The 19,307-nt window shown below is 38.9% G+C and overlaps 1 protein-coding gene across 1 annotated transcript in view; it reads right to left on the bottom strand.

Annotated features, from left to right (window-relative positions):
* Positions 1-19,307, bottom strand: part of EYS (EGF-like photoreceptor maintenance factor) — a 1,472,906-nt gene that overhangs the window by 89,333 nt on the left and 1,364,266 nt on the right. Inside the window, 1 exon segment of the mRNA XM_087856898.1 lies at positions 18,624-18,796. Coding sequence (XP_087713024.1) covers positions 18,624-18,796 — 173 coding nt within the window.

Genomic DNA, 19,307 nt, shown 5'->3' with positions numbered 1-19,307 from the left:
GGGTTTAAGTTTCCTTTTTCTCTGACATTAGACTTTCTACCTGACTCAGCACCCGTTTGGGAAAGCATGAAGCTTAACGCAAACAGATTTGCCAATCACATAAAACATGGCTGACCTCATTACTAAGTGAAACTGGTAGTTTGTGACCCAGGAACAACCATGTCTAAATTTTCACTTGAGGAAAAAAGGAAGAACTAACATCACTGAACAAATGTAAAGGGAGAATGCAAGACAAAGTGAAGTTGCTTTGTGTTTACACATGACCATGCTATTATGAAAAAAGCTATTAATTTTTATTTTTTGTCTGGTAACTAGTGACAGCACCAAATTTTCTCATTTAAATGATATCAATAAAAAATAGATTTGTATCTTCCTCTCCAGTGTTAATACTACTTATTAAATTTTTTTTTCTCACTGCGTTTGCTTGGATTATCCTGACAATGGTAAATAATAGCAGTAAAAGTAGTTAAATTTTCATTAAGTTGTCAAGATTTCGTTTTAACTGAAGAGGTTTTGGTGTTTCCCCATTAGGAATAATATATGCTTTTGGTTTTCAGTTTGCCTTAAGTTTTAGTATTTTTATTCAAAATTTAGTTTCTATTTCTGTTTTCTAGTTTCCTTATAAACAATAAAAACAATAAAACAATAAAGCACAGCAGCTGAATTTGGCTGAATGCCTTATCCGTATCTATTGGGTGACATTTCAGTGTCTATTGATATGATCATACATTAATTCACTTTAGTATATTTATGTGATTTTGAATTATATTGATAAATTTCCTGATGTTGAATCATCACCCTTATATTCTCAGAACATATCCAACTGGTCATAATATATATTATTTTGGTACCCTGTTGGAATGTATTTGCTAACACTCAGCCTTTGTTGTTGGTTGTTTTTGCCTCTAAAGTCATTTAGTGAGATTGGTCTATACTTTTCTCTTCTAGTACTAAGGTCATGGTGGCTTAACACAGTGAATTGAGAAGCATTCACTTTTTTCTTTGGTTTGGAAAAACATGAGTAAGACAGAAATAGTTTGTTCTTAATAGATAAGATAAAATGCCCATAAGCACATATCATTGGGGTGACTTTTAAAATAGTAGATATTTTGGGATGCCTGGATGGCTATTCTTAAAAAATTTTTTTTCTTGGTGCGTCTGGGTGGCGCAGTCGTTAAGCATCTGCCTTCGGCTCAGGGCGTGATCCCGGCATTGTGGGATGGAGCCCCACATCAGGCTCCTCCACTGGAAGCCTGCTTCTCCTTCTCCCACTCCCCCTGTTTGTGTCCCTTCTCTCGCTGGCTGTCTCTGTCAAAATAAATAAATAAAATCTTAAAAAAATTTTTTTTTCTTTATCATTGCATCCTCATTGCTAGTCCTATTTTTTAACTTTTTACTTTAATCAGACTCTTGAGGAATTATTTTGGTTTTATAAAAAACTGAGGTCTTTTATACTTTATATTTTCTTTACTTTAGTTTCATCAATTGATGAATATGTCTTTTACGAAAAAGAATATAAAGCCCCTAACAAAATGGGGGAGAAAAAGGAAAAATGGTTCACATAGTTATCAGCAATAATATAGGGCATGATGAAGAGCATGAAATTTTTATGAAATATCAGACATTTGTTTAATGTAGGAACAGGAAGGAAAAAAGTGAAAAATAAGAACATAAAAAGGATCTATCAGAAATTAATGCTGAACAATGGCGATAGTCATTGTTCTAAAAAATGGAAAGAAAATATCTAATCCACTTACTTAATGTAAAAAAAATCCTGCTTATAATTACCATATGGGTAAGAAGTGAAGGAGCGATTATAATGGAGTGATTTTCAAAATAGTAACAGAGGGATTAGATTTATTAGGATCCCTATTGCCTGGAGAATGAGAACATATCCCTCAGCATAACTCACAAATGTAATGCAATTCATTCGGCAAATATTTATTAGTCTATTAACACAGTAGGTGAAAATCACAGCACCTAAAAACTCTGAGGGACATGAAGATGAATGAGACATAATCCTTTGCTCTAACTCAGCCTTGTACCATTCTTTGATTTTTTTTAATAAAAAGGATTTTTTTCTCCCTTTACTCCATCCATCCTCACCTTTCAAAACAATAAATCTGAGGGTAAAGATGAGATTTGTTTTGTATTCCCCACAGCATCTGGTGTGATGGCATTCCATCAATTCACATGTAGCATTCAATCGATATTTGTCGACAAAGCTGAACTGACAACAATTTGAAAAAAAATAGAATATTTTATAGGAGAATACCACATCTGAACATACTCTGGAACTGTCATAACTTTCACAGTGACCAGATGTGTCTGTTTTTCTACTTGCCTACACATGCACTATCCTCGAGCATCCTGGTTGAATAGAAAACCAGTGCGCAGAGTGATGAGGATTTTCTCTTCTCAGTGGACAATTTTGTTATTGATTTCTTTTGCCTTGCCACATAGACAAAACTTCATTCATCTAAAATGAGGCAGGTTATCTCTGTTTATATGTCCTTCAGTTAGCATTCTGTGAGGTGGACGTGGAAAATGTATGTCCAGACTGTATTCTGAACAAGAAGCAAGAAAGGACGAAAATATAGAGAAATTGTAAGTAACTACAATGCAACCAAATGGCACTCTTACCTTCTGATTAGGCAAAGGGGTGAAGCTAGGGCTGATAATTTAGATAACTGATTTTATTGTATTTAACTTTCTATTGAAGTAGAACACAGACAAGTTCACAAATCAAAAATGTAGAGCTCATGAAGTGAACTCGTTATTTCCATGTAACCCTCTTCCAAGTTAAGAATTACTGGATTATGTGTTTGTTAATATTTCATTTAGGACTTTGCATCAATATTCACGACTAGACTGTCATTTTTCTTGCCAAGTTCAATACCTCGATTGTACTTGTCTTATGGAAGAGGTTGAAAGTTTTCCCTCTTGTTTTATTCACTTGAAGAATTTATGTAAAACTGGTGCTATTTTTTCCTTAAATAATCAGGAGAGTTTGTCACTAAAGGCACATGAGTTTTGATTTTCTTAGTTGGAAGATTTTTCTTTAGGAATTTAATTATAAGATGATTCATGTTTGTTATTTCTTCTTATGCTAGTTTTTTTTTTTTTAAGATTTTATTTATTTTTTTGAGAGAGAGAGCATGAGCGAGAGAGCAGAAGCAGAGGGAGAGGGAGAAGCAGGCTCCCCGCTGCACAAGGAGCCTGACGTGGGGCTCAATCCCAGGACCCGGGGATCATGACCTGAGCTGAAGGCAGCCACTTAACTGACTGAGTAACCCAGGCGCCCCTTTTCTTATGCTAGTTTTAACTAATTTTGTTTACTAAGATTTTATGCAGTTTATATAGTTTTTCAAATATATTGACATGAAGTGGTTTGTCACATTCTCCAAATATCTGCATGAATTGAAGTGATGTCTATGTGTTACTGATTAAAAAAGTTTCTCTGACACTTGGAATCCCTGTCTCACATATGTGTCTGGTTCTGATGCTTGCTTCAGATGGTGTTTCTTTTCTTTTCTGTTTTTTTTTTTTGTTTTTTTAGTATGCCTTGTAATTTTTTGTTGAAAGCTGGACATAATGTGTCATGTAATAGGCACTAAAGTAAAAAGCTTTTAGTGTGAAGTTTTGTGTTGACCTGGCTAGGAGTTGGGTTTTACCCGCTGTTTGCTGAAGCCATAGATGCCAGAGGTTTGGACTTCCTCTTGAGTCCATGTTTGTGTCTCTTTGTTGAGTGTCTGTCCAGAAACAGTGCATCTTGCAGCTCTTTCCGTTGTAGTCCACTGTTGTTACACCGGAGCCTTGACCTTGGGGTGGGAAGGTGATGATTACATTTCAGTCTTTTAGCAGGAGGCTGTGTTCCTGGGCTATGACTTTCAGAAATGGTTTTTTGCTCTTTTTCCCTCCTTGGGTGAGGCAGGGAGGCTAGAGGGGCTGAGGTGGGGAACATGCCGTCTCTCAGGTGCGGTAAAGCTCTGGTAAAGCCTTTCCCCCCCGGAAGGTAGGCCTCCCTTGGCTTTTGTGACACCTTGCTCTCGAGGTTTTCCTGTTCCACCTCTGACCATACCTTTTTAGTCTTCTTTTCTTTGCCCCTCTTTCTCCATACCTACATTCTAAATGCTGTAACTCCCAGAATGCAGCTCTACACATTCTCTTCCTAAGTGATTTCATATATTTTTATGAGTTTAAAATGAAATATCCACCACCCCTCTGACATCTTCACTTACATATTCTACAGGCATTTGAAGCAAAACTAAACTGTTTCCATGCCAAGTTTCTTCTTCTCACTTCTCAGTAAAGCCTTCTATTTCAGTCGCTCAATCTAAAAATCTGGCAGCCATTTTTTATTCTTTTTTCCTTTCACCCTCAACACAATCTATCAGTAAGTCTTATGGAAGCTACTTTCAAATAAAACTCGAATCTGGCCAGTTCTTTGCCACCATGCTCAGACAACCTTACTTTTTACATGGATTCTTGCAGTAGCCACCTCTGTCCCCCTTCTTCCATTACTCCCGACCCAAGCAATGGGTTATAAACACAAGTCACTCCCCTCCTTAAACTCATAGCTTTTCATTGGACATTGAAGAAAAAATCCAAACTCATTACTGTGACCTGAAATATGTGGTTTCAGCTTATTTCTCTAAAGTCACTTATGCTACCCTTGCTTTGTCCTTTACACTCTAATTTCAGTGGCCTCCTTAAAGAAGCCCTCCCTGACCACCTGTATGCGCAGGCCCCACTCTGCTGTTTTCATCATGTCATTTGTTTATTTCTTCCACAGCGCCAGTCACAATTTGGAATGATATGTTTATTTATTTACTTTTTTCCTGTCCCCCGTTTTGGTTGTTAAGCCTCGCTGAGGAAGGTATGTCTCTTTTGTTTAAAAAGTTTTACCAAGCACCTAGAACAAGCCCGGCACATAATAGGTTCTTAATTAGTATTTGTTAAATGAATAAATTATAGAATGAGTATTCTTACAATTAAAATGACACAATTAAACCATATTTATTACTTCATAATTTTCCAGCTAATTTCTAATACTGAGTTTCTCATTTGGATAACTTTAACTAAAAGTAAAGAATACTGATGTCATATCTAATAAATTTCTGTGCCAATGGGACAAATCATAACTGATAACGAACACATCTTCCCAAGTGCCTGGGTTAGTTTAGATAGCATTTTAATAATATGATAAGACTTGATCAATGACTCATAATTTTATACTAGACCTATTGTTCCTAAGAAGATAGTTATTACAGTCTCTGCTAAAATAATCAGTAATCACTTCCATGATTAGATTTTGCTTTAAGTACAGTGTAACCGAATCTGTGATTGAGACGGTATTTGTGGGATTCAGAATAACATAGAAGTTAAGAGCACAGCTCTGCCACTGAGCAGCCATTCCTCGTACTGGTTCTTTACCTTCCGTAATTTTCAGTGTTCTCATCTATAAGATGGGGATGATCATAATAGCTGCCCTTTGTGCTCTTCTGGGGATTAAATGAGATATCATATAGAAAGCACTTAGAACAGTGTCTTCATCGCAAGTGTCAAATACCTGCCAACTCTGATTGGCTGTTTCATAATGAACCGTAATGAAGGAGGCACAAAATCAGCAGGAGTAACTCATAATTGATTTTCCCTATTCTCTCTCTCTCTCTCTTTTTAAAAAGATTTTATTTATTTGACAGAGAGAGACAGCCAGCCAGAGAGGGAACACAGGCAGGGGGAGTGGGAGAGGAAGAAGCAGGCTCCCAGCAGAGGAGCTTGATGTGGGGCTCGATCCCAGAACGCCGGGATCACGCCCTGAGCCGAAGGCAGATGCTTAATGACTGAGCCACCCAGGCGCCCCTTGAGCCACCCAGACACCCTGATTTTCCCTATTCTCAATCTAAGGGTTCTGATTGGAATAAAATAATTGAAGAAGAGGAGGACAGTCTATTCAGCTCCTTTATTAGCTGAGGAAGAAAGTGAAGTGCAGGGAGGTCAAGTGACTTGTTGGAGGTCACACAGCTGGTTGTGTCACATTTTGGACTGGGATCTGGGCTCTGTTCTCCAGGGTAGGGCCTTCCCATCATACAGCACTAATAGCTCGATACTGCCAACTTCAGCTTCATCATCTATAAAGTGATGTAAAGACTTGTTAGTGAATAAAACAGTATCTATGGGGTGCCTGGGTGGCTCAGTCAGTTAAACATCTGCCTTCAGCTCAGGTCATGGTCTCAGGGTCCTGGGATCGAGCCTGGTGTTGGGCTCTCTGCTCAGCGGGGAGCCTGCTTCTCCCTCTCCCACCGTGCTCTCTCTTTCTCAAATAAATAAAATCTTTTAAAAAAATAAAACAGTATCTCTTTGAGTTTGCTGAAGCAATGAAGTTCATTAATTACAGCATGCAGACGTTAAAGGGTTGGCAAGATGCAGCACCCCACTCTACTCTGGAGAAGAAAGGGTGAAAAAAAAATGTGTTGTTCTTTCTGTGTCTAAGAATGCTCCGAGCAACACTTCTTTTCAATCTTACCAAGTAGCACATTTGGGATATAATCATTTCTAAGTTTGTTCTTACAAAAGCTGCTTCTCTGGAAATAGGCTTTTGTCAAGGGGATTTTTTTTTAAATCAAGTTATAATTAGACTTTGCTTAATACACCCATAAATTTAGAGCCCTTTGTGTATTGCACAGGTGTTCTGATACTCTCTTATTCCAACAGGGCAAGTGTTGAATAACCAGGAAAGCTTTTAGATGTTGGCAAAGAGGCACCTTAAGTCCTTTGATTTGCAGGATGGGAAATTGTGGAAGTGCCTAATTATCATAACATGTGGGAGAGGTGGCTGTTGAGGCTTTCCATTTCCTTTTGCCACGCTGATTTAGACTAAAATTCAGTAGCTCGAAATCCAGGACCCTAAAGATGCACTTTCCCCAAAGGTATTTGTTTCTTACAAGTAATGGAGGGGAGAGATATAACGGAGGCAGGAAGCAGGCGACGCCGCAAGGGGGTTTTATAATTCACAGACAAAAAGATCTCTGAAATATATAATTCTTAAACATTCTCTTTGTAAAGTTTACACAGAAAAACTAACTTAAAAGGCTGTGAATACGGCTAACTCAGGAAAAATCGACTCCACCATGGTTAAGATAGCAACTCTGACGAGTACTTAGGGGACGCATTCAGCAGGGCAGCCAGAGTGATATTCCTGCAGGAAAGCCCCCTTCGGTGGTGGCTGTCAGCAAGGTGTGCGTTAAGCCATCTACCTGGAGACAGACGGGATACACTCCAACAAGCAGAATTATCAACCACTCACTCTGATGACAACTTTTCTTTCTCTAGAGCTTAAAGTCTTGGGGGCAGAAAAAGTCATACTTTAACAATTTCAAATTGATTTAATACACAGGAATAAAAAAAAGATGAGATTCAAAAATACCCTTGGCCCCTTTGGAATGGCAAAGAGAATTACGAAATGTCATTTTGGAGACTGAATCATTAGGTGCAATATTTAGATCTGCCCTCTGGAAAAGACTGGATGTTCCTTGCCAGGTGTCAAGTCATGGATGCAAATTGAAATGGGCAGTAAAATGCTGACTTTCAAAGAGCCCTATTAACTTTACAAGGCACTAGTTACGCTCTTAAGTTACTGAGAACAGCAGAGTCAGGGAAGAGTTAATTCGCTTCCCACAAATCCCTTACTCAGGACCAACGTGCTTTCATTAGAACAAGGGAATTAAAAATACACCTATACTTGTCTATTGCTTAGCCGATAGGAAGAAAACCTTAATTTATAACAGAATAATAGGTGAACTTTTGCAAGATATTCTTTGCTCTTCAAATTTTGAAATTTCAGAAATGAGTATGAAGCCCAGTTCTTAGTAATCCCTATAACACTATCTAGATATAAAAATAAAGACTCAAATAGCCCTTCGGGAATTATGGTTCACATTAAGCGCTTCCAGCATTTTGAGGCATGAGCTGTACTATTGATATTGCATGTGTAGAACTCCCTTTTGTAGTTCACATTCACATTCACATTCAGGGTTTATAATATCATCATTACAGCCAAACTGGGATCATGACCTGATTATCTAAGACTGCTTACCCTTACCTTTGGATTTATCCTTTATTTCTCAAGGGTAAGGGATATGATAAAGCCAGGGAAGGCATATGGAACGCTCAGTATTGTGGAAAGCATGTCTATGTTGGATACATTGGATAATCTTAATGCAACATAGGTACATATGAAGTCAGGCTTTGTTTACAAACTATAATTAATTTTCAGAAATATTATCTTTCTCCATTTTTTTTCATTATTCTCCCATTTTATCTTTGTTTCACAAAAGCATCATGACAGGAATCCCAGAACTCTTTTGCCAAGTCTTTTAATCATAGACATGGGTCATTGGAGCATTGAAATGATCAATTTAATGATTTTGACTAATCAATTTTACACTAATTGATACACTTTCTAAAAATGCTCCTTTGATGGATTAATGTTTTTCTCTAAGAAATGGTTTATCTGTCTGAGTTGACAAAATGATACATGTAAAAGTGTCAGTCTTTTCAGGTTAGTTGTTCTTATCAAATATGTGAAATATAATTTGCATCTCCCCCATTGGATGAGTGGGAATTCATATTAACTGATCGTGTGGTTCCTTATTAAAGTTGAGTACTTTTCAGGACACTTAAAGTATTGAAGGGTCATCATTTGCTAAAAGTACAAAGAAAAAAAAAAGCAAGTATCAATCATCTGACTCATTGAGAAAAATCAAGACAAAACAAAACCCTGACTGATAAATGCGTAGTATAATTGTGAGCCCTATTTATTTTTTATTAAATTTGCAATGCAGAAAAAGGAGATGTAGCTTCCACTTACACTTATCCTGCGTAGTTGAGGTCTCAGTGGCCTTATGTGACTCTTCCTGTCCAGGAATGCCTACCTCAAATGAGCATATTTCTATAAAATGGCCATATGACATTTAATCCTTGACTTTCTACAATGGGATTGCTGCTGGTATTAGCAGAGGCACTTGTCACTCTACTCCTGCGTCCGTAGTCCTCTTGCTGTCTTCTCCACAGCTCAGTTAGCATGAGCTAAGAGAATGCAAGTTTAAGTAAATGTAATTGTATTGGGGTAAGTGGGTGGTTTTAATGTACTTTAAAAACATAAGCACCTCTTGAATATGCCACTCCATTGTTTCCTCTAACAATATCAACCAGCTGGAAATAGATAATAAATGGTCCATATTCTATATCCTATATATTCCAACCATAATTTGAAATAAGATTCTCTAAATTCTTTGAAATCAACATAACTAATAAAAAATCTCAGGCCATGTTTGAAAGGGAGTGGTCTAAATGAGTGCTCTCTAAACTTTTTCAGATCATGGCCCATATATGTTGTTTATTTAAAACTGTTATTGGTGTATTAATACATTAATATAATATGGACATCATAAAACTCAAAAGTAGAAATTAAAAGATTGAGGCAAAAAAGAGAACTGACATTTTCTTCAAATACCACAGTGGAGTGTACATATACCACTACAGGAAATACTGCAGTGCATTCTGTGAAAGGCTTGTTCTGTGAGAAAGAAGAGCTCCTTGGCTTAACGCTGGGTCATTTTGGGACTTCTCAGAATTTTCACTGTGCTACTGATGTAGGAAAGACATTAGGGTTCGAAGCCAACGGGTAAGAAAGAATTCTTGAGATGTCTTTGGTGCAAAAAGGTGATTTTATTAAAGCATGGGGACAGGACCCATGGGCAGAAAGAGCTGCACTGGGGTCATGAGGAGTGGCTCATTATATACTTTCAAGTTGGGAGGGGGTTAGGGATAGCATAAGTCTCTAAGGAATTTTGGAAGCAAGGTTTCCAGGACCTTGAGGGGGCTAGCTATTGTTGGGAAAAGGTCATTTATTACCGTCTAATAAACCCTTAGACGTGAGACCCTTCAGATGTATATCAGTGGGTCATATGCTTGGGGGATGATTGCCAACATGTATCTTGGGGAGTAGAGATAAAGGACATTTCCAAAGGTATTTTTATATGTTAAAGTAGACTTGCAGGATCCTGGGGGTCAGGCTAAGATTGCCTTTTGCCCTTAGTGAATTATTAACATCGAGGCAGTTGAGTTCTTAGAAGAATGTCCCTCTGCCTGTTTCAAGGACTTGTCAGTGGGTTATAGGTAGAAAGGAAATTTAATTTTTCTTTTGCCTTTGTTTCCCACATCACTACTATACACTTGGATTCCTAAAAGGCGAGCAGAGTACTATACAATATTTTTTAAAAAGGCTGAAGTCAGAGAGACCTGGGTTCCAGATTTACCCACCATTCACAAACTGTTTTACTTTTGACTGATTATTTAAATCCTCTGATCCTTAGTTTCCCTATCTGCGCAATGGAAATAATGACATACTTCATTGGGTTATTACGCAGATCATGTAGGAAGATGAATGTAAAGTACTTAGCTGAGGGTCTGGCATATAGTGAGCACTCAGTAGATGTGAGTTCATCTCAATGCACTCTTTTTTATGGCACTAGTGTGCTGTGAAACACACTTTTGGAAATGTTCCAAATTGGATAGATGATTCACTCATTAACTGTTTTATTAGTTTACTTTTTCAATTTGACAAATACTTGCTGACTAGCCCCTAACAGTCATAGCCATAGTAGTAGGCTCAGGGTAGCAGCTTAGATGAAGATTTTGAAGAACTCTGAGATTATTTTCAATTCAGCCAAAACATGAGAGCCTCCCATGTGTCAAGCAACACTGGCTGCCCCACAGATATGGTGATGGCCAAGGCGGATGTGACAGCTACCTTCACAGAGCTGACTGTCTGAGGGAAGGACTGATGTGATAAATGGCCAACATTTAAAAGAAAAATACAAAATAGTATGAATGAGCTGCCAGAGGGTGGATTGGGGGGGCAGGATTGGGGAGGGGGGAGGGGTCTGCCCATGTCAGGCTTGCACTTTATCTTAAGCAGTTCTTACCTCATCCTAAGAGGCATAGGAAGACATTTTCAAGCACAAAGTCATGGAATGACAAAATATTCGAAAAGACAACTTGAGCGTGTCAGTGGAAATAAACAAAAAACTCCTTGAACTGAATAACTCCTAATCATTGTATGGAATGGTAGGCAATTTACATCACACACAGGCAACTCCATCCCTGTTTATTTCATTCCTAGCAATCAATAAATTCCATTGCCTGTTCATAAAATGTTGACTTTATAGTCTTTCATGTGGCATAAATTTACCCAGACTCTAATCAATTTTCCATTTCTGTGAAGAATTTTTTACTGTACAACAACTGTGTTTGTGTTTTCCATTGCTTGGTAACTGGCAGGTGCACCACATTAGCACAGCTCTTAAACTGACCAAGCATAACCTGCTAGGTGTGGTAGGATCTGACAGTATTCATTTGATACCAAAAAATGGACTCTTTGTGGGAGGGCCTGGACTGACAGACCTGCAAAGTTCAATTCTCTGGTGAGCTATGGATAAACTGCAGAGGTTTCCATTTCCACAAATGTCTACAAAATCAACCTGCCATAAATATATTCAGGAGAGACAATTCTACTCCTGTGCATAGTCTATCCATTTTAAAGACATTTTTAATAAGCAAGAAATGCTTGTGTGGGGAGGGAGAATTCCGTGAGGTTGCTAAACAATGACGGAGTGCTGGAATGAACAAAAGGAACATTTGGCCTTTACAGTTTAGTGTCCTACTGACAGTGTTCCAGAGGCAAACAGTTAGTAAGAGTTTAATAGTGAATATTCTTTGTTCTCTGTTTAAAAAGCAGACAATAATAGCTGCATGCCTTCCTAGGAATTTAGATGTGAAAATCTACAAACTAATTTGATTTTTCATTTAGTGTAATTATTAGAAATTGGCTCATGGGGGTACTTCTAAAATAAGAGGTAATGTTTTATAAGTAAGATCTAAAATTTGCTTTCTTATTATTTTTCTAATTTGCAAAAATATTTTCATTTTGTTGCTTACTTTGATTTTTTTTTACAATATCGGAATAATGTTCATACCACACTTTTATTGGTTTGCAAAATATATTTTATAAAGTTCTAATTTATTAAATCTTTTAGGCTGAAAGAAGAGAAATAAGATACAAGAAATCCTGTATTTTCTTCTCTCTTTGAGAAGGAATCTAAGGGCTTATGAATCAAATCAGGAATATTTGAGAAAACATATCAGGATATAAAGTTCAGGGAAACCTTGGCACTGACTGTATCGGTAAATATTAGGTTTAGCCATATATAGCAGATAACGTATAACAAAATAACAGAGGTTTAAGCAAAACAGGTTATTTCTCCCTCATTAATAAAAAGGGTGATGTTGGACAATCCCTGAATCGTACGGTGTTTCTAGAGTTATCTGGGACTTAATTAAGCTTTTCCATCTTTTTGCTTCACCATCCTAGCATGCATCTTCCATTCTCAAGGTCGCTTTATGATCCAAGATGACTTCTGGAATTCGAGTCATCCGGTACACATTCTAGGCTTACAGCGAAACTAAAAAAGAAGAAAGGGTGGGGGTCATGCCACTCTTTAGGAGTTTTCCTGGAGGCCAGTACAATTCTCTAACACTTCTGCTTATATCCACTTGTCATAATTGAGTCCCACGGCTGCACTGTTTTAAGGGAGGCTGGGACATTTGAGCTGGGCACATTACTGCCCCCAATACACTCAGGGATGTATAAATAAAAAGGAGAGAATATATTGGTCAAGCAACTGGCAGACTCTGCCAGAACTAATATAATTCCCCAAGACAAATACCTTACTATCTTGTTTTTAATAGGGGTGTGTGTGGTGTGTGTGTGTGTGTGTGTGTGTGTGTGTGTGTGCATATATAACTAAATCCAACATCGCTCACTGGTAGGAAGCATAATGCCATTAGAGAAAGATGACAGAAGTAACTATAGACACCTAAGGAAAGACTTGGACCAGAAAATCTTTCCCAGATGCGCGCGCGCGCGCGCGCGCGCACACACACACACACACACACACACACACACACAGAGGCTCATTTGCTTATGAACACAAAGTACTGGCAATGATTATTGGAACAATAACCGTAACTTTGCTCTGCGGGGACTGCCACTTGCACAAATGGGAAAAAAGGTGTTAATTCAATGCAGTGGGTTCGATTGCAGGAGTCCATCAAAGCTGTTTTTCAAGAACATTTCAGTGTACAATAGTACATGTATTTATTTTAAGTGCTGCCTTTTTAGATGTGCCAATCTATCTCTTTTTCCTTACAAATGCTGAAATAGAAAAAATAGGTGAAAGGCAGGAGGTGTGAGCAAAAGGAGAGGCAATTCCCTCAGTTCTTAAGGAAGAAAAAAATGCAGGACACTCAAAGAAAGGTTGCCTTCGACCCAGGGCAAGAGGAATCCCTTTCCTGAGTGCTTTCTTGTGTGGCCACAAACGCCCCTGTCTCCTTGCTCCCCTCTGGGATCAGGCCTGATCTTTTAACATTTCTTTGTAAGCAGGAGCTGGAAAATAAGAGAATTAAAACATGGAGGGAAATGAAGGATATTGAGATGGGTTGAACAGCAGGGTAATCAAACAGCTGTTGGGTCGGAGAGAAAAAGCTGGAGCATATCAGAGTGGATGCTATCAAAAGAGTTACGAGCTTACATGACAGAAAATTACATGTACTTGAAATATGCCATCACAAAATGCCAGCCTGACATTAAGCTGCTTTATAGACGCCTCATGTCCTCAAATAGCCTGGTGATTATCTGTATCCCTGCAGCGCTGCTTTCCTACCTGACTTTGTAATACCCTGGCTTGTCTCTAATCACTGCAAAGAGTGTCACCAAGTTAGAAAAATTCTTAAAAGGAAATTAATTTTGATTTCCTTTGACATCCTAGAGAGTTTTCTTTCTAGCTAGGATGGAGATCCAGCCTTCTTTCCCACAACGACGAGATGTGGCAGTTCTCTCTGTGGGTCAGAATCCTGGCTTGTCAAGCTCTTAAAAAAACAAAAGCATTGTCTATGTGTCCAGTGATGTGTTAAGCAATTTACATGAGTCATCTCATTTAATTCTCATGAACTCTGTAAGTTAGGTTCTATTATTAGACTCTTTGAAGCTGCAGCACAGAGAGACCAAGTGACTTGCCCAAGGTCACTCCGCAGGCTCCTCAGCGCGGAGAGTGGGGATTTTAACCCAACCACGCTGATTCTAGGTCTCAGTCTGCATGTTTCACTACTTTCTTCAAAAGTTCTGTTCCATTGACAGGTGCAGGCTGGGAGGATAAGGTAAATTAAGACATATTTTTAGAAAGGACACAGCTGGCAAGAGACAAGATAAAGCGTCCCCCCTTTGTCTTTAAAATGATGTGGTTAAGAAAACAAGAAGAGCTTATGCCTGCATAGGAGGCAACAGGAAGTGTGACTGAGGAGCACAAATGTGGAAAGTAAAGCACTTTACGAAGGACGCAGCTGTGAATTTTCCATTTGCAGTGTTTGTTTATTTTGGCTCCTGTCATCACTGCCATGATTGCCCCGGGATGAATTCCCCAGTGGAAACATCAACAAGGTAGGAAACGTCATAAGTCTATTTCCTATTATCCCCCAGAGAATACATTAGTATGGTAGATATGGCTATGATCTGAAAGATAAGTGCTATGTAGCAAATACAACTGCTGATAAAACTAGTTGATTTTCCATCCTCTGGTATTAACAAAGAGGCAAAGATAAAAAAGGGAGTTTGGGATCTTATTCTGTGCCTTTTCTCACGTGTAGTTGCAATTGGGCAACGATTATGCTTATTGGTTTGCTCTGTGCTTTTCTCTATCGAATAGATATATACTCAGTATGTTCTAGAGAATCTCCCGGAGGCCAGACTGGTGACAGTGAATGGTCCAAGAAATGATATAGGGCACTACCTCACACCAGATTGGGGGAGTAAAGAAAGCCTTGATGCTTGCTGGGTGCTCCTGAAGGGAGTGGGCGTTTTTGTGATTGCTAAGGAATGTTGATATGTTAAGATCTCCTTCCTCTCCTTCCAGCTTCTCTGGTGCTTTTGCTTGCCCGGGATGCCTGCAAAAGCTTTCACTGTTGCTAGTTCCGTAGGGCAATGTAGAAGTGTGGAAAAGTTAAGGTTCCATAGGGCAACCCTCAATCAAAAGGAACCATGAGTCGATGGTTAAATGCTTCTCTCCTTTGTCCCTTGGACAGGCAATTCCCAGAATCGTTCTATACATTTCCTCATAACATCAGACAATGTTGTCATTTTAGACGGTTCCTCATAAGGTCTCAGTAGAATCAAGTACAGTTATCCACGCTTCAACCCCATAACACACCTTTCGTATTGACTTTCTCCCCTTTCCTGTCTTATTCCATCCAAGGCTTCACTACACTTCCGTTTCTTGAGATCGTTTCCAAAATAAACTACGTCAGTGCAATTCTTTGATGGGGGATCTAGGCTAAGACAATGCAACATCACCAAAGGAGCAATATTTATGGCCTGAAATGTGTGTGGGGGGTGTTGGTCTGGGGATGGTATTGGCATTTCACATGGCATTCTCTACTTTAGCAGATCCCTGAATAGTGGAATCCTGGTCCTCAGCTTTCTTCTCCTCTTTGGCTACACTTTCTCCTTAGACAATCTCCGGTTCTTTGGAGAAGAACCACCACCCCTACCTTGATGACTCTCTGAATTGTATCTTTAATCACGGCCTCTCCCATGAGTTCGAGCATCATGTACCCATTTGCCTACATATCTTCTCCATTTGGATACCTACCAGGCATATCTCCCTTCACAGGTACACAAGAAAATTCTTGTTTACCTCCCAATAATGCCCTATAAAAACCCTGTTATGCTCCTAATTCTCCTCATGGCACCACAATCTACCCATAGACCAAACAAATAAAATAAAGAAATCTGGATGTTCTTGATTCAGCTCTTCTCACATACAACCCAGAAAGTTCTGTCAATTCCATCTCCAGAACAGATCTCAAGTTTATCCACTTATTTCCATCTCCACTGCCATCTCCCTGGTTTTAGGCAAAATTATCTTTTGTTAGGGTCACTGACAAAAGCCTTCTAAAATCGATTACTGCAGTCAGAATGGTTTAAACAAGGACATATACACCCCTTGCCTCTTTAAAACCTTCCAATGGCTCCTTAAGGCACTGACAAATAAGTCTAAAACCTTCCCATGTGCCTAAGAACCCTTATGATGTAGGCCCTGTCATGTCAGATATGGTTTTCGCCCTTGCTCCCTTATGCTTTGCTAGAGTAGCACATTTTATTCTTCAAAAAGCCCACGTTCCACCTTTTGTCAGTCTTTCATTTTTTTCTGAAACTTCTGCTTGAATAGTTGTTTTCTTGGTTTCATGTGTCATATTTCTTATTCTTTAGGCTTTAGCACAAATCTGTATTCTCCTATAGTCATTCTTGTCATGAGCTCCTGTCACGCTAGTTACTCCCTACACTCCTTGTTTATTTCCTTCATAATTCTTTTCATAAACTGTATACTGTGTTTTGAGCCATTTTTATTTCCTTTTGATCTTCTCCGTTAGAAGGTTAGCTCTACGAGGGTAGGAATCTCAAATTGTTTTGGCACTTTCATGGAATATATTAATGGAAGGGTTATTTTGAGAAATTCCTCTGGATGGGTGCATGTAGGAATTTCTTCTTATCTACAATGAAACGAAGAATCTAATAAATTTTGTTTAACATTTCCTGTCTCAATAATCTATAAATCTCTGCATCTCTGGAGGCCTGATAAGACCATGAGATGGGAGTAAACATTTTTTTTTTTTGTAAATGTGAAGATGTTCTTATAAATCTTCATTTCTTGGGGCGCCTGGGTGGCTCAGTCAGGTAAGCGTCTGACTCTTGATCTCAGCTTGGGTCTTGATCTCAAGGTTGTGAGTTCAAGCCCCTCATTGGGCTCCATGCTGATTACGGAGACTACTTAAAAAAAAAATCTTTATTTCTTACTTCATGTGATCAGTCTGATTTTCAACTAGGAAGCAAAACTGATGATTCACCCTTTAGTAATCAATTTTTTTGTGACCAACTGCATTTTTCAATAGCTTTTACCTCGATAGAATGAATGGTCCTGTTTTTATCGGAAAGGACAAAACTTCAATCCCATCTGGTGTATGATGCCTTTTATTAGAAAAGTGACTTGGCTAACTTCTACTATAACCCCGCCCCACAAAGAATGAAACACACAGTACTCTTAACTCCCCCTCCCGAACTACACATAAATCCATTGTCTCAATTTCCTTAAAGCTATATACACCAAAAATTTCAATACCTTTTAGTCACAAATTCTTCTTTATTCTAGTTTCAATTTTCATACCTGTTATGTCAGGGGGTGGTGCTCCAGCTTTTTGATGAGTCAGCACAGGTTAGATGTGGTTGATTTTGCACCTGGGGCCTAGTGACCTGTGCTCACTTTGATAACCTTATTCTAGAATTTGGTAACAAACACCACTAACACCAAAGGGGTAAACTCTTTTTTTGTTTTTAAAGATTTTATTTATTTATTCGACAGAGAGAGAGACAGCCAGCGAGAGAGGGAACACAAGCAGGGGGAGTGGAAGAGGGAGAAGCAGGCTCCCAGTAGAGCAGGGAGCCCGATGCGGGGCTTGATCCCAGGACCCTGGGTTCACGCCCTGAGCTGAAGGCAGACGCTTAATGACAGAGCCGCCCAGGCGCCCCGTAAACTGTTTCTATGGTGACGGACACCTGAGTAGCTCAGTTGGTTGAGCATCTGACTCTTGATTTCGGCTCAGATCATGGTCTCAGGGCTGTGAGACAAAGCCCCTAGATGGCCTCAATGCTCAGCAGGGAGTCTGCTTGGGATTCCCTCTCTTTCTCTCCCTCTGCCCCTCCCCCTCCTTCAAATAAATAAATAAATCTTTAAAAAAAATTTAAAAAATTTTTACGGTGAAAATAAAAATGAAACAAGTCCGTCCAGCCCTGAGTCGATAAAATGTTAATACCAAATACTTTAAATTGTTTCTGGAAATATTACAGACATATTTATTTCTGTATATCAAAGCTAATATTACATTCTTAGGCCAAGTTGCTTCTTAAACAATCTTCTATTACAGCATCTTGTACCTTTTTGTAATTTAGGATTTCCGCATCCTAGATTTTCCTAAGGAGACGTATATGGATATTATTTGTGATTTTGTTTCTTGCTGTATAATAGTCGTGTCATAGGTTTTGTTATCTTTAAACAAAAAAGAAACTGGTTTACAATACATAGATATGTTAATATTGTATCCTCAGTTTGCCAAAATGAGATAAAATATTTTGATTTTATGTATTGCATCTGATTTTCCTTGTTACTCTCTGAGCATTAGAATGACTTTGAGATTTTATAATACTGAGATTTTCTATAGTCTAACCTTAGGGTAAACTCATTACCCCCTTTGTAATTACATGACGGCTGTGAGAAATACCTGCTCAGTGATCAGTCTCATCAGTAGGTCTTGTCTCGATTGACTTGAAAAGAACCAAGAAAGGATTAGACATATTTGATCAGTCAGGTGCTGTCCTTGTTTCCTTTGAGTGACTTCTCTACTCCTCACCCCCTTTTGCCCGTGCACCATGCTTATTAATCACATGATCTTACCGTCTGGGCAGAGAAGTCCAGACCCCCCGCACGGGCAGAGGCAGACGGTATCTGTCCTGGATTTCGGCACACAGGTGGCATCGTTCCCACACGGGCTGTTTTCACAGGTTGCAAACTGGCACATCTTGCCTTCGCACGGCCTTGGACACTCACAAAACCAGTTTCCATGATCACTGAGAAGGGAAAAGGAATGATGAAACCCATGAGAAAACAATTGATCTTTTACACACAGGCACACATACACACACAAATAAAATGAAACTTGCAGCTTGTCTTCTCCCTTTCTCTTTCTGTGTTTTTCAACTTTGAAGTATTTCTGGCTGTCTACTTCACACTGAAAGCAGACTGGCAGCTTTATAGTTTGCCTGCAGCCATGAATTCTATTTTAAGCCATCTATTTTTATTTTTGATTTATCTCACCTTTTATTTCACACTAGGTGCCTTTTTAGGGCTCATTAAATATGTGTGGTGCTGCCTCAGTAAAGTGCTTCAAATGTCTTGAGAAGAAAACATCTCAGGAGCAACACTCAGAGGAGAGATTCAAGCTGGGGATAAACTTCTTCCACTGAGGACAAAGTCCTCCAAGAGCCACCCCTGAGGTAACCAGAAAGAAAAGCACCGTGGGGAGCTGTAATGACCCAACACCTCCCCCCCCACTTCAAATACAGGTGGGTGGCCCCAGGC

This window comes from Ursus americanus, chromosome 29 (assembly GCF_024610735.1).
Source record: "Ursus americanus isolate L20-20 chromosome 29, mUrsAme1.1.p, whole genome shotgun sequence".
In the NCBI taxonomy this organism is placed as follows: Eukaryota; Metazoa; Chordata; class Mammalia; order Carnivora; family Ursidae; genus Ursus; species Ursus americanus.
Note: the sequence above shows the minus strand (reverse complement) of the source record. Positions and strands in the feature narration are given on the sequence as shown.